This window comes from Oncorhynchus nerka, linkage group LG22 (genome assembly GCF_034236695.1).
Source record: "Oncorhynchus nerka isolate Pitt River linkage group LG22, Oner_Uvic_2.0, whole genome shotgun sequence".
Classification (NCBI taxonomy): Eukaryota; Metazoa; Chordata; class Actinopteri; order Salmoniformes; family Salmonidae; genus Oncorhynchus; species Oncorhynchus nerka.
The window spans coordinates 93,034,232-93,050,097 of NC_088417.1; the positions used below are offsets into that span (position 1 = coordinate 93,034,232).

Here is a 15,866-nt window from a genome sequence, read left to right on the forward strand (position 1 = left end):
TTCTTCTTTCTTTCCCACAGGCCACTGCTTCGAAACAGACTTTTCCAGCTCGAACCAAATGCCATACAACAAGTCAACAAACCAGTCCAACAAGTCAGCAAACCAGTTATTCCAGTGTAAGATCTGTGTCCGTTACTTTAGATCCAAATCTCTCTTGAGTAAACACACCAAGAAGGTACATGGAGCCACACTAAGTGGTGGGAGCTCACCAGCCTCCCAGGCGTCCAAACAGTCCAACTACAACATCCTTATCCATGACAGTCTCGGGAAAGTGTTCTCCTGCCAGTATTGTACATACAAGTCTCCACGCAAAGCCAGGATCCTGAAACACCAAAAGATGTATCATAAAGGGAAACTTAATCTGGACCCCTCAGAATCTCCGTCTGAGGCTGTTGAAGAATCTGAGGCATTGTCGTCTGAGGAACCCAGTGAGGAACTAGAAGAGGATGTGGTGGAACGTGGCATCTCGGAGTCCATGGTTAAACCTCTGGGAACGTCCAGGGGGAACCAGGCTCTTCGTGGTGAATGGTGTGATAACATGATGAAAAACAACAACGTGGCGAAAAGGATCTCAGCCATCCACCCAGGTGGAGAAGGAGAGGGAAGCGCAGGCTCTTCTAAATCGGATTCCCCCTCTTCCCCAAGAAGCCCTCCTAACTCCAATATGGTTTCCAATGACCAGAGTGTTAATGAAGGCTCCTCAGTAGCCAACTGCTCAGTTTTCAAGCTCAGCAAGACCGCCTCTGGGATATCACCCTATCAGTATTCACAGATCCAATCGGTAGCTCCCAACAGCACAGGATCCTCCATTTTGTCTGAAAGGTCCACCTTCGTGATGTCTGATGTCTCCAACTCTGCCATAGAGATGGATTCAGGCATGCTGGATGACCCTAGGAGCACCTCTGAAGACGACGATGAACTGGGTGACGAGGATGACCCCAAATACACCGACCCGTCAGCCGGTGATTCTGCTAAGCAGCTTCTGTCTGAGGAGGATAACAAGATGCTGGAGACTAAAGGGATACCATTCAGAAGGTACATGAACAGGTTCCAATGTCCCTTCTGCTCTTTCCTCACCATGCATCGTAGAAGCATCTCCCGTCACATCGAGAACATACACCTGTCTGGTAAGACTACAGTGTACAAGTGTGACGTGTGCCCCTTCATCTGCACCAGCCCTCTCAAGTTAGGCACGCACAAGCAAAGCCACTCCTCAGACTGGGACACCATGGACTTGACCAGTGAAAGCCCAGGTCCTCAGAACGAGACTCCAGAACCAGTGAACGGAGGAAATGTTTCTGCTTCCAAAGTCAATGGGAAAAAGCTAAACAGTGTGCTAAATGACCTTAATCAGCAGAACCCTCACCGTTGTACTCTTTGTAGCTTCTCGACCACCACCCTGAAAGGTCTGAGGGTCCACCAGCAACACAAACACTCCTACTGTGACGAAATGCAAGCTGTCGTTCTGGAGGAGTCAGCAAATGAGCAGCAGGACACTGAATTAGAAACTCTCTCCAATTCTCAGAGCTTTGTACAAAAAACCCAGACTTCGATTCTTGGACTTGGATCCAAAAAGCACTTAACCGGGAAAACAGCAAGAAAGTCCATCAACGACCTACCTTTGGATCTGTCTCCAGTCAAAAAGAGAACTAGGATTGATGAAATCGCCAACAACCTTCAGAGTAAGATCAGTCAACAACAGGAGGATCTGGTGATTAATCTGGAAGAAATTGATGATGAAGAGGAAGGAGAGCTCAACATTGATGAAGATGCAGGCCGAGACAAGGAGGAGAATGACAGCGATAGTAAAAATCATGGCTACGTTTACAACAAGCTTTACGAAGGCCGGGTGGGGAAAAGAAAAAGAACTCTTACGTCAAAGCTAAGAAACATTCCCATTGCGCTGACACTCTCTGAGGATGAGGACAACGACTCTGCTGATCCTAAAGCTGATCTCCAGGACCAGAGCAGCCAAGACAGCCGGGACACTTCTTTCCATGAGAACCTGGACTATTCAGAGGTCTCTGGGGTCGCACGCTTCTATTGCAAGCACTGTGACTACCACAACAAGTCAGCCCGCAGTGTAAGCACCCACTACCAGAGAATGCACCCTTATATCAAGTTTAGCTTTAGATACATCCTTGACCCCGAGGATCAGAGCGCAGTCTTCCGTTGCCTGGAGTGCTTCATCGAATACACCAACTTCAACGATCTTCACGATCACTACATGGATCACCACCCAGAAGCCAGCAATGTGCTGAACTTCAACCAGCCAGATCTGGTGTACATGTGCCGCTTCTGTTCGTACACAAGTCCAAACGTCAGGAGCTTGATGCCCCATTACCAAAGAATGCACCCTGAAGTGAAAATAAACAACGCTATGATCTTCTCAAGCTATGTGGTGGAACAGCAACACAAGGGTGCAGAATCTCAAACTCTGAGAGAAATATTAAACTCCGGTCCCAAGAGTTTCACCTGTAGCTCTTCCACTTCCACGCCCAAGTCCTCATCCAGTCCTGCCCACAAAAATGCTGCAAAGACGCAAGATACAACTGCAGAGACGGAAGCCCTGAAAGAGGGTGGTAACGTTGTGGTGTATGACTGTGAAGTATGCTCCTTTGCTAGCCCTAACATGCACTCTGTTCTAGTTCACTATCAGAAGAAGCACCCAGAGCAGAAGGCCTCGTATTTCCGCATTCAGAAAACTATGAGGGTTATCACAGTTGATAGGCCACTGTCAGCAGGCAGCTCTTCCTACAACGTCAACATACCCACCCCTGTGAAGTCATCCAGCGCCACAATGCCATTTGGTACGGATGAGGAGATCTACTACTGTAAACATTGTGTTTACAGCAACCGCTCTGTTGTGGGTGTTCTTGTCCATTACCAAAAGAGACATCCAGAGATAAAAGTGACAGCGAAATACATCAAGCATGCCACTCCCACCCCTGGGTTGATGAAACTAATGGATGAGCTACAGATTGCACCTCCAAAGCAGTTCCTCAAACAGTTCAACAACAACGGATTCGATGGATCCAGTAATTCCCACGGTAGGGTTGGCACAGAGAAGGGAGAAGCAGAGATGCTCTTCTTCTGTCAGCACTGTGACTATGGGAACCGCACTGTAAAAGGAGTGCTGATTCACTACCAAAAGAAGCACAGGGACGCAAAGTCGAATGCTGACCTTGTACGCCGGCACACTGCAGTGGTCCGCAGTCAACGAGAGCGAGCTCAGATGGGCCAGTCAGGCACTGCAGCCTCTGCCATAGCCCCTGCTGCTCCTGCTGAGATAGAGACGTCCTCCGAAACCCTTCGCTCATTGAAGTGCAGGCACTGCTCTTATACATCTCCATACGTGTATGCCTTGAAGAAGCACCTGAAGAAGGATCATCCTACTGTGAAGGCCACAGCCATGACCATTTTACACTGGGCGTACCAAGATGGCATCCTGGAGGCTGGTTACCACTGTGAGTGGTGCATCTATTCCCACGGAGAACCCAACGGGCTGCTCTTGCATTACCAAAGACGGCACCCAGAGCACAACGTTGACTACACATACATGGCCAGCAAGCTGTGGGCAGGGCCAGATACTACGGCCTCCCAGCCGGGAGGGAACGCTGGGGACACTAAGCACTACCAATGCAGAGATTGTGCCTTCGAGGCTTGTTCCATCTGGGATATCACCAACCACTACCAAGCTGTCCACCCCTGGGCTGTCAAAGGGGATGAGTCTGTGCTACTGGACATCATCAAAGGTCAAAGGTCCCAAGTGACACTCCACCCGTCGATGGCTAAAGGACCACCTTTCACTTTTCTTCCGATTGCGCACGATGAAGGCTCACTGGATATCCCTACGCCACCTCAAGAACACCTCCAACACCATCCCAGGCTCTCCCACACAAGCAGCTCTATCTCAAACAGCCCGTACCAGTGCACGGTATGTCTGTCTGAGTATAACAGCCTACATGGACTTCTGACACACTATGGCAAGAAACACCCAGGCATGAAAGTCAAGGCGGCTGACTTCGCACAGGAAGCTGATATCAATCCAAGTTCGGTTTACAAGTGCCGCCACTGTCCGTATGTGAACTCACGCATCCATGGAGTTCTCACTCATTACCAGAAGAGGCATCCGTTGGTGAAGGTCACCGCGGAGGACTTCTCAGATGATATAGAGCAGGTTAAAGATATAACTGAAGTGGATGACAAGTGCAAAACCCAAAGACAGGGCTATGGTGCGTACAGGTGCAAAATGTGTCCTTACACTCATGGGACATTGGAGAAACTGAAAATTCACTACGAGAAATATCACAATCAGCCAGCTTCAGATATGTTCAAGACTCCCCACATGCAATATTCCACAGTGAAAGATGAGCCGGTGGCTGAATGCAGTGCCACGAGTCTATCGTCAGAGGTACAAGAGGTCAGCGAATTCGAACTCGCTCTCACCCAGTTCCCCATCAACAAAGGAGAGGCCCATGCTGTATTTAGGTGTCAGCTCTGCAAGTACTTCTGCTCGACCAGAAAAGGCATAGCTCGACACTACCGCATCAAACACAACAATGTCAGAGCTCAGCCGGAAGGCAAGAACAATGTCTTCAAGTGTGCTCTCTGTTCGTACACCAATCCCATTCGCAAAGGCCTGGCAGCTCACTATCAGAAGCGTCATGACATTGATGCCTACTACACACATTGCCTGGCAGCCTCCAAGATGTTGACGGAGAAGCCCAGTAAAGTGGTGGTGCCCTTGGCGTCGGAGGCGGAAGGGTCGGAGCTGACCGAGGAGTTACGATTGGCCGTGGAGAGGAGAAAGTGTTCGCTCTGTGCTTTCCAGGCCTTCAGCAGGAAGAGCATAGTCTCCCACTACATCAAACGCCATCCAGGAGTCTTCCCCAAACGGCAACACTCCAGCAAACTTGGACGCTACTTCACTGTACTCTATGCCAAAGAACCCGAACCTATCGAAGAGGTGAACAAAGTGGTGGAGGTTGAACCGAAGCCCGAGCCAGAGGGAGAGGTTGCCGAGTGGCTGCCGTTCAAGTGTCTAAAATGCTTCCAGCTATCCTTCAGCACGGTCGATCTGCTCTCCATGCACTACAACGACCATCACAGTGGCAAGGACCTGAAGCGGGACTTCGTCATCCACCCCAGCCTTACGGAGGATGGGACGGAGACAGAGCTCTATCAGTGTGCCCACTGTGAGCTGAAATTCCTGGGCCTTCCTCTCCTCAGCACTCACCTGATGAACCATAACGAGGAGTTCCAGAAGAGGGCGATGAGGCAGGAGAGGAGGAGGCAGCTCCTCAGCAAGCAGAAGGCATCTGAGCCACCGGAGACAAAGACTGAGAAGGTGAGTTGTACAGTTCAAGGACAAGTTATTTATCATCTCAGTAAAATACCTGATGTGGTCAGAGTCGAATGAGACAGGCATAATAAGCAAGACTATAGGGAGCGTTTATCTTAACTCTGCATTGTTGGAAAAGGACTCGTAAGTAAGCATTTCACTGTTAGTCTAAAATGTAATGGCTAAAATAGCAATGTTACCCATTGAATAACGAATATGAAATATTTTAAGTATTATTTTAAGAAATTTCATCAGCAATAGAAAATATAATTGCAACTAGTCTTGTGAAAAGCAACTTGTTTACAATTTTGTCTGACCCCCCCCCGTTTCCCCTTTCTTTTAGCTGGTGAACAATGCTGACAAAGCTCCGATCGGCTACAGGTGTAACTTCTGTGTGGAGGTCCACCCCACTCTCAGAGCCATCTGTAACCACCTGAGGAAACACGTCCAGTACGGGGAGGTCAAGGAGGGCCATGTCAAGGTAATGATGATCACATAGCCAAGGGTTTGGTAACATACGGGTGTCACACATACTCTTGACAAGTCTTACAGTGAATTATAATTGCATCATAATGCCTTCTACCTGCAGCTGCAGGCTCTAAGTATAGGGTTTTTTATCAGTATTCAGTCACTAGTTCATTTAGACTGTAGAGTTAGTAGGTTTATTGCTTATATAAATGCTTTATATGCATATTATTAATGTACGTGCATTAAGATAGTTAAATACATTCTTACAAATAGAAGTATAATTTATTATTATGCGTGTTTTTATCCCATAACACATTTTAGCCCTTTACCTCATTAAAACATGATCTCAGCTGAAACTGAAAGGTTACTTCTGAAGCTGTTTTTTAAATGTTTAAAATTCCCCTAAAACGTATCTCTAAAAGCCACTGTGTCCCCCGTTTTCTTTGGTTCAGAGTCCGTCATGACTTCTGACTCCTAGCCCTCAGAGACCCCCACAGTGCTGAGGTCGGTTTTTAGGGGGCAGCAGGGTTCTGTTTTTGGGTAGACAGTCTGTCAACTTCCCCTGGAGAAAACAAGTGAGGTAGTCCCTCCCTTCCATTGCAGGGCAGGCAGGCACCTGGGTAGACAGTCTGTCAACTTCCCCTGGAGAAAACAAGTGAGGTAGTCCCTCCCTTCCATTGCAGGGCAGGCAGGCACCTGGGTAGACAGTGTCAACTTCCCCTGGAGAAAACAAGTGAGGTAGTCCCTCCCTTCCATTGCAGGGCAGGCAGGCACCTGGGTAGACAGTCTGTCAACTTCCCCTGGAGAGAACAAGTGAGGTAGTCCCTCCCTCCCGTTGCAGGGCAGGCAGGGGGAAAAGAAGCCATAACTTTGAGTGCAGCGGATAACCGCTTGGACATTAGTATTCCACTGAGCTTGCCAGGGACTTGGCAAAAGGACGACAGGCCTGAAGATTTAAAGCCTCACCCAAAAAGGAAGCCAAATGAATGCCTGGTTGATTCTGCGGGCCATGCCACTCCAGGCCGTTGTAATGGGGCGGCAGGGTAGCCTAGTGGTTAGAGTGTTGGACTAGTAACCGAAAGGTTGCAAGTTCGAATCCCTGAGCTGACAAGGTACAAATCTGTCGTTCTGCCCCTGAACAGGCAGTTAACCCACTGTTCCTAGGCCTTCATTAAAAATAAGAATTTGTTCTTAACTGACTTGCCTGGTTAAATAAAGGTAAAAAAAATAAAATAAAATGCTGCATACAGAAGATGGCATGGCTGAAGTCCTGTCAGAAAGAGCGAGAGAAGCCATCTCTGTGATGGCACCAACTATTAGGACTAGAAAACTAAACTAAACCACTCTGGAAATTTGCCCCCGACTAAGTGTGGTGGAAATATTTTGAATATGAAGAGAAAGTCAATCAGAGAAACACAGCGTATAGCACATATTTACACTGCATATTTGTTTCATATGAACATCTAGGCTACTACATGTTTCTGTAATAGTTTGTACTAGATCTCTTGTCATTTACATTGGCCCTGGCCTGTCCCCTAGCTCTCCCAGAGGGTGGGTGAGAATAGGCTGACGATGCAAGGCTGGCCAGTTCTGCGGACGCCCATCTTATTTATGGTCCTATGAAGTGCGGGGTCAGGTCCTTGAGCAGAAATAGTGAGCTTCCTGTAGGCCATAAAAAGCCACGTTGGTTGTCTGTTGGCCGTCATGTCAGTGTGAGAGAGCAAGAGAGAGAGAGGGAGAGTTTGCGAGGGGCCTAGGACAGAAAACACTTTGTGCTGCCTTTCCCAGATCAAGGAAGTGGGACATGCAGACCAGGACAGACCGTGGTCTTATTCATTAGGCGCCAAACAACGGAAAACGGACTGAAACCGGGAGGGACTACATGGACTTGCCCAGTCAGAAATACTCATTTCTGTTTCCTGTTGCAAAGCATTTAAAAACGTTTTTTCTTTCAATGGGCCATTGAATATGTCTCAGGCTGTGGTCTCTGGTCGCCTGGTCTCTGTCGTGGCGTCTTCAAGGTTAATGTCCACATAATCAACTACAGTCACAGGAAGGCAAAGTTAGTTCTCTTTGGCTAATAATGAGGAAGATCTGTTAAAAAACAGATCCTACTTTAACCATCACCAACTGTCAGATTAAAGAAACCACACAGAAGACCTGGTTAGTGTTAGTGGTAACAGCAGTAGTAAGAATTTAGTAGTTCATTTTGTAGACCTTGGGAATTGGCTCCACTTTCACGGGACGTTCTAAACGTTGACTAGAAAAACCAATCAGTGTCTTAAAGCCCTACTTTTACACCTAAACCATTTTGCTGTTCTCTACGGTATGTCTAATTTACTGTTCTCTACGGTATGTCTAATTTACTGTTCTCTACGGTATGTCTAATTTACTGTTCTCTACGGTATGTCTAATTTACTGTTCTCTACGGTATGTCTAATTTACTGTTCTCTACTGTATGTCTAATTTACTGTTCTCTACGGTATGTCTAATTTACTGTTCTCTACGGTATGTCTAATTTACTGTTCTCTACGGTATGTCTAATTTACTGTTCTCTTCAGCAAGTCTAGGCAATGGGCGGCCCGCGGGCCAAAACCGGCCTGCAAGTGATTTGTTTTTGGCTTGCAAAAAAAATATTTGGTCAAAGAGGACCAGGAATTCAGCAAGAAATTAGTTTAATTTAGGAAATATGTTCCCAAGTATGTCCACAAATGAAAAAAGAGACTTATGCGATCGTGTATCAATGTAGTCAAGGTAGGAAATAATTGTTCTTTTCACATACAATATCGTTTTGAGCTTTGTTGCGGTCAATTTGCAGTGTAAAAATGTTTATGATTATGTTCCTACCCCCTGACCATCCACTCCAACAAAGAAAGGCCCGCGGCTGAATCTAGTTGGCTATCCCTGCTCTACAGTATGTCCATGCCAGTAGGGAGGTTATTCGAATTTAACTTCAATCACAGCTAGCAATATTGGTTTAAATAAAATTCAGGAATCAAATAACATATTCGACCATGATGGTGTGACTGACTAGGCTCAATCTCAAGTTCTGTACGCACCACGAGACTGTTAACCCAGTGAGCCAAAGCCTAAAGCAAGGTTAGTTTGGTAGAATGAACAGTTTGGAGTACATTAGTCAGGACGACCTGTTAACTGCCAAAGCATATGGAAATGATAAATAAATATAGCTGCTATAATGCTGTTCTCCCTCTGTCCTTCACCTCAGCAGGAAGTCACAGATGTACCATTGTCCACCATCCCGGGAGAGAGCAGCATCACCAACGGAGAGGTGGAAGAGGTGACCGACAACTCCATCATGGAGACATCCCCCAAGGACATGACGATGGTCGCCGGGGATGCGGTTGCCATAGAAACGACGGAGATGGCAGTTGGAGAGGGGGGGGTTGGGGTAGTGGCGCCCGTCGGCCAGCAGGTGAAGGAGAGGCTTGTTGGGGGACACCCGTGTGCTCAGTGCGACCGCGTCTTCATGTCGATGCAGGGGCTGAGGTCCCACGAGAGGAGCCACTCAGCCATGGCCATGTTCACCAGAGAGGACAAGTACAGCTGCCAGTATTGCCAGTTCGTCTCCCCCTTCAGACACAAGTAAGAGGACATAATATAGACTTCAAGAGATAATATAAATGATTGATTCACTGCTTGTCACACACACACACCAAAGGGCATACAGTACATGTATATACCATAGGCATTCTGGGATTTGGAGTTCACTTTCGTAGGCCCTCTGAATTGTTTAAGATTGAGTGTGTTGCTGTTTCGATGAATAGTGTCCTCTAATGTCTTGGTGTGTGTGTGTGGCTGTGTTCTGTATGGCGTTTATTCTACTGCACCTGTCTCCTTAGCTGTGATTTATTTCAACATTCTTTCTGGATGGAATGGAACCTAAGTGCCAGTCTGTTGGCGATTGACAATGACAGCAATAGAGAAGGAAAGAGCACAAACAGATCTGGCACCATGCTAGATGAAACACACATTGCCTCCCAATCTCACTCCAGTCCACTCCAGTGAGACACTGCAGGCATGGCAGTCATTTTGATTTTAATTTGTCTTCTTATCCAAAGCTGAAAGACTTCATCTTTGTTGAGCTCCATTGTGTAATCCCACTGTACTGCATGTGCCCTGACCCAGAAAGGAAATGCGTTCCCATGCCACCCAAGAGGCTTGGATGAAAACACACTAATATTCCCCAGATACGTTCTATGTGGTTTGCAGTCAGACACAAAGAGATACACCAGGGATACAGGGACTGTGGTAGATGTTTTCCCCTATGGCCTCTGCTCTATAGTCATTGGAAATTGTGGTTTTGAAAAGGGAAGCAGTATGGAAACAGATTCCCTCTGCTTCCCTGAAAGCATTCTGTTGTGATGTGTTGGAACATGTGTGAAGATATTTCTTTCTCTATATCTCTCTTTGTCTCCCTCTCTGTCTCCTCTCTCTCTAACCCTCTTCCTCCTACTTCCTCTCTGTCTCCATCTCTTCAGTCTGGACAGACACGTGCAGTCCCACCATGGGCACCACAAGCCTTTCAGATGCAAGCTCTGTCCCTTTAAGTCTGCCTACCTGAGTCGCCTGAAGAGTCACCTACACAAAGCACACGCAGGTAGAAAACAACCACAACACACCTCACTGAGCTCTATACAACTACCTGAAACGGGCAGTGTTCATGGGGGGGTCCGAAATAGAACTCTATTCCCTATACACCCACGTAAAGAAATACTATATTATACTATGGTGCAGATTTTTGTCTGCAAGAACACTACAGTGAATGCTGTATTATACTGTAGTATTTACTGTAGAATACTGTATTATACTGTAGAATTTACAGTTAACTATAGTATAAATTCTGTAGTAAAAGAAAACTGAAGTATATACTATAATAATTACTGTAGCGTTTTTGTGGACTGTACTATACTGTAGTATTTACTGTAGTGTTTTTGTGGACTGTACTTTACTGTAGTATTTACTGTAGTGTTTTTGTGGACTGTACTTTACTGTAGTATTTTTGTGGACTGTACTATACTGTAGTGTTTTTGTGGACTGTAATATACTATAGTATTAACTGTAGTGTTTTTGTGGACTGTACTATACTGTAGTATTTACTGTAGTGTTTTTGTGGACTGTACTTTACTGTAGTATTTTTGTGGACTGTACTATACTGTAGTATTTACTGTAGTATTTACTGTAGTGTTTTTGTGGACTGTAATATACTATAGTATTAACTGTAGTGTTTTTGTGGACTGTACTATACTGTGGTATTTACTGTAGTGTTTTTGTGGACTGTACTTTACTGTAGTATTTTTGTGGACTGTACTATACTGTAGTATTTACTGTAGTGTTTTTGTGGACTGTACTATACTGTAGTATTTACTGTAGTGTTTTTGTGGACTGTACTATACTGTAGTTTTTGTGGACTGTAATATACTATAGTATTAACTGTAGTGTTTTTGTGGACTGTAATATACTATAGTGTTCACTAGTGTTTTTGTGGACTGTACTGTAGTATTTACTGTAGTGTTTTTGTGGACTGTACTATACTGTAGCGTTTTTGTGGACTGTAGTGTTTTTGTGGACTGTACTATACTGTAGTATTCACTGTAGTGTTTTTGTGGACTGTACTGTAGTATTTACTGTAGCGTTTTTGTGGACTGTAGTGTTTTTGTGGACTGTACTATACTGTAGCGTTTTTGTGGACTGTAGTGTTTTTGTGGACTGTACTATACTGTAGTATTTACTGTAGTGTTTTTGTGGACTGTACTATACTGTAGTGTTTTTGTTTAATTATCTTTGACATGGAAGTGGAGGCTTTCTCCTTCAGGAAACCTACTGGAGAAATGCTAAAACAGCACATTTTCCATAAGCTGTAGGTAGGTAGTTAAGACTGGGATCTGAACGGATAATTCAGGGCTTCTGCTCTTTTCTATCACCTGTAGGGAACACGTTGGGCTTCACTTGGTATGTAGGTTTCTCACTCATGGGTGGCACAAATTATGAAATGGGGAGGGGAATTTTTTTTCTCCCTTTATTTAACTAGGCAAGTCAGTTAAGAACAAATTCTTATTTTCAATGATGGCATAGGAACAGTGGGTTAACTGCCTGGTCAGGGGCAGAACGACAGCTCAGGGATTTGAACTTGCAACCTTTCGGTTCCTAGTCCGATGCTCTAACCACTATGCTACCCTGCCGCCCCATGGGCAGGTTTATGCAAAAAAGATACTGTAGTGTTTACTGTAGTTATATCAAAAGAAGTGTTGCGTTTTTGTAGACTGTAGTGTTTTTGCGGACATTACTGTAGTATTTACTGCAGTCTTTTTTTTTATAATACTGTAGTATTTACTATAGTATTCTACAGTATACTACAACATTCCATAGTAAGTACTGCACATGATCAAGGGATACTACAGTATGTAGTATAGTATTCTACAGTATAATACAGTTTCCTATAGAATACTGTAGTATGTACTGTAGTATTGTATACTGTCCTTCACAAGCAAAAGAGTAGTAACTGCACATTTGGTCAAAAAATGTGTTACTGACATTTTTGATACATTAAATACATGCTTTATCATGTGGACAAATATCCTACCTCCATTGTGTTGTGTTATGGACAGAATGGTGTGTCATGTTTTCAGTAACTGCAAAAACCAAGGAAGAAAAAAAGACAAGGAAAAAAGCATGCCAGTTACTGCCTTTTACCTTGGTGTCACCAATCTGCAGTGTGTACGGTTTACCTTGGTATTATTGATTCTTCTTTGCTGATACAAGTATCAAACTATATGAAACTGATAGCCACATACAAATAAATGTATGAACACAAGTTTGTGTTTAAAAAAAATAATAATGGAAATGTATTCCAGTGGGTGCAAGAAGGCAGTAACTGCAGTCTAGGGTCAAAGGTCATGTCAGAGTCAATATGAAAAGAAAAAAAAGGCCTTATAGTAAGACAACAGATGTTCAGTGATCTGCCAACTCATTTGGCTGGACAATTAAAACTTTAAAGCTATTTTTCCCAGTTACACTCAATGAGTAGTTATTGCTCTTTTACTTGGTAGGGCAGTATAGTAAACTGTAGTATTTTTTCATGTGGGTAGTGCACTACCTTTACAGGGCTGTGGTTAATAGGATGACAATTCAGACGCAACCCACGTGTACTGTAACATGGTATGTTATTAGCCTGCTGGTCCCAGATCTGTTCATGCTGCCAAACATGACTTAATAGGAGCTGGCTAAACAACACAAACTGATCTAGGACCAAGCTAGTGGGTTATTATTGTCCACAGCTGTGTATTGGGTCTGTGGCCTAGTCTGAATGTATGACTTTACCAGAGCTGTTCGAGGATACTAAATCAACACTAATATCAGTAGTCTCTTAGATGTCCCCTATGGGAATATCTTAAACTCAGCCTGTCATTTAGTGCAGTGAATATCTGTCATACAAGTGGCTGTGGACTTGCTCTGTGTGTGATGTTGTTGGATATGTACTCCTATAGGCTGCACTGGTGCAGCCAGGGAACCAACTCCAGAACAGAGGCATAGATATGATAGCCAATCATCACAAATGACAATGCGAGAACATAGAAGAACCATCTAAAAAAACTAGACATGAATGTTGTCTCAGTTATGATTGGAAAAGAACACAGAAAGAAGAGTCAACAACAATCAACAATTGCTTCAGATAATCGCCTCCAAAGCAGAGCCAGTTAATATTTGATTACATGTTGAAAGTGTTCTAACATGGTCTGTTGGTGGTGGTTTTCTTCAAAACGCCTTCTGTTGTTTACAGTATATTATACCACAGCAGTGTTGAAAACTAGTTTCTGATTTGTTGGAAGGGCATTCTAGAATGGACATTAAAACCAGATTACAGGACAGTTGAAAAAGATTGGGTTTGGATTGCTGCCTTGGTAATGGATCATGTGTATGCGGTGGAATCCATAGCTTGTAGCATGTGAATGCTGCTTCTCTCGATAAGGTGCAAAAGTCATTGAAGGGTAGAGCAGTAGAAAATGAGTGTCAGCACCCCTCTTTTCAGGTCCGTTGGCTGCCAAAGGCACTGGCTCTGTCAGTCTAGCTGAAAGCTTTTGGCCTTACAATATAGTATCAAGCCAATCGATTTGCCCTTGAATAGATTCGGGGTTCTCATCATAAAAAGTGTCAAAAAAAGAAAATTGTCAGACGAGCGGCAGATTGTCGTGTCTTGAGTGACTCGGTGTCTAAAAACCGACTGGCGTGTTCGACTCCATACTAAGTTGGACAAAGCCGCTCTCAAAAGAGAGCCGCTCTGACCAACGTTTCTGCTACTTTGCCGAAGAGAGAGAGTCCTTTCTTTTACACTATCATAGTTTTTTTATTTTTAGTTGTTTTTTTACTGTGACTTTAATGAAATTATATTTAGTGAAATATTATCATCAAACTGCAAAAGATACATGAAATATTGATATGATCTTTATTTATTCTTGACACATACAGGTGTCTTTGGGTCCTTGAGAATCTCTAACGGTTACATAAAACCCATGTTTTATTATGAGCCATTCTGACTCTGGGTTACTTTACTTGCTATTATTATTATTATTACTATTTTACAGGCGAGAACACCTATAAGTGCTTGTCCTGCCCCTTCTCCTCAATGACTATCAGCCAGCTGAAGGAGCACTCTCTGAGGGACCATGGGGAGGCCCTGACCCTCCCCAGGCTTCGTGCTGGCGCTACCACCCAGGGCCCCCAGACCAGGCCCCTCAGGCTGGGCTCAGACCCTCACCAGACACCCCTGACCTCTAACCTTGACGGTAAGAGCTCCATCTGTATTACCAAGCAGACTGAGATGGAAGACTTTTATTGATCGTAGATTGTTTTTAGTTTGATATTTTTTATTATTTTTTTAACCAGGAAGGTAATTGCGATTAACATATCTTATTCAAATGAGCCCTAAGTTATTCTCTGATATACCGTTTATTTTAGGGTGTTTTTATATATAGACTGGCTTGCGAAAGTATACACCCCCTTGGAATTTTTCCTAGTTTGTTGCCTTATAACCTGGAATTAAAATGTATTTTTGGGGGGTTTGTATCATTTGATTTACACAACATGCCTACCACTTTGAAGATGCAAAATATTTTTTCTTGTGAAACAAACAAGAAATAAGACAAAAAACAACATAAGCGTGCATAACGCTGATTAGTTATGAGCGTGCATAACTAATCACCCCCCCCCCCCCAAAGTCAATACTTTGTAGAGTCACCATTTGCAGCAATTACAGCTGCAAGTCTCTTGGGGTATATCTCTATAAGCTTGGCACATCTAGCCACTGGGATTTTTGCCCATTCTTCAAGGCAAAACTGCTCCAGCTCCTTCAAGTTGGATGGGTTCCGCTGGTGTACAGCAATCTATAAGTCATACCACAGATTCTCAATTGGATTGAGGTCTGGGCTTTGACTAGGCCATTCCAAGACATTTTAAATGTTTCCCCTTAAACCACTTGAATGTTGCTTTAGTATGCTTAGGGTCTTTGTCCTGCTGGAAGGTAAACCTCCGTCCCAGTCTCAAATCTCTGGAAGACTGAAGCAGGTTTCCCTCAATAATTTCCCTGTATTTAGCACCATCCTTCATTCCTTCAATTCTGACCAGTTTCCCGGTCCCTGCCAATGAAAAACATCCCCACAGCATGATGCTGCCAACACCATGATTCACTGTGGGGATGTTGTTCTTGGGGTGATGAGAGGTGTTTGGTTTGCGCCAGACATAGCATTTTCCTTGATGGCCAAAAACCTCAATTTTAGTCTCATCTGACCAGAGTACCTTCTTCTATATGTTTGGGGAGACTCCCATATTCCTTTTGGTGAACACCAAACGTGTTTGCTTATTTTTTCCTTTAAGCAATGGCTTTTTTCTGGTCACTGTTCCGTAAAGCCCAGCTCTGTGGAGTGTACAGCTTAAAGTGATCTTATGGACAGATACTCCCATCTCCGCTGTGGAGCTCCTTCTGAGTTATCTTTGGTCTCTTTGTTGCCTCTCTGATTAATGCCCTCCTTGCCTGGTCGGT

The 15,866-nt window shown here is 44.4% G+C and overlaps 1 protein-coding gene across 3 annotated transcripts in view; it reads left to right on the forward strand.

Annotated features, from left to right (window-relative positions):
* Window positions 1–15,866, forward strand: part of LOC115106007 (zinc finger protein 462-like) — a 72,319-nt gene that overhangs the window by 38,240 nt on the left and 18,213 nt on the right. Inside the window, exons 3-7 of one of the 3 annotated variants that reach the window (XM_029628570.2) lie at window positions 21–5,350; window positions 5,688–5,825; window positions 9,039–9,415; window positions 10,312–10,430; window positions 14,413–14,613. In XM_029628570.2, the coding sequence (XP_029484430.2) occupies window positions 21–5,350; window positions 5,688–5,825; window positions 9,039–9,415; window positions 10,312–10,430; window positions 14,413–14,613 (6,165 nt within the window). The remainder of the gene's footprint in view (window positions 1–20; window positions 5,351–5,687; window positions 5,826–9,038; window positions 9,416–10,311; window positions 10,431–14,412; window positions 14,614–15,866) is intronic. The other 2 variants (XM_029628571.2, XM_029628572.2) reach the window with 2 other exon arrangements.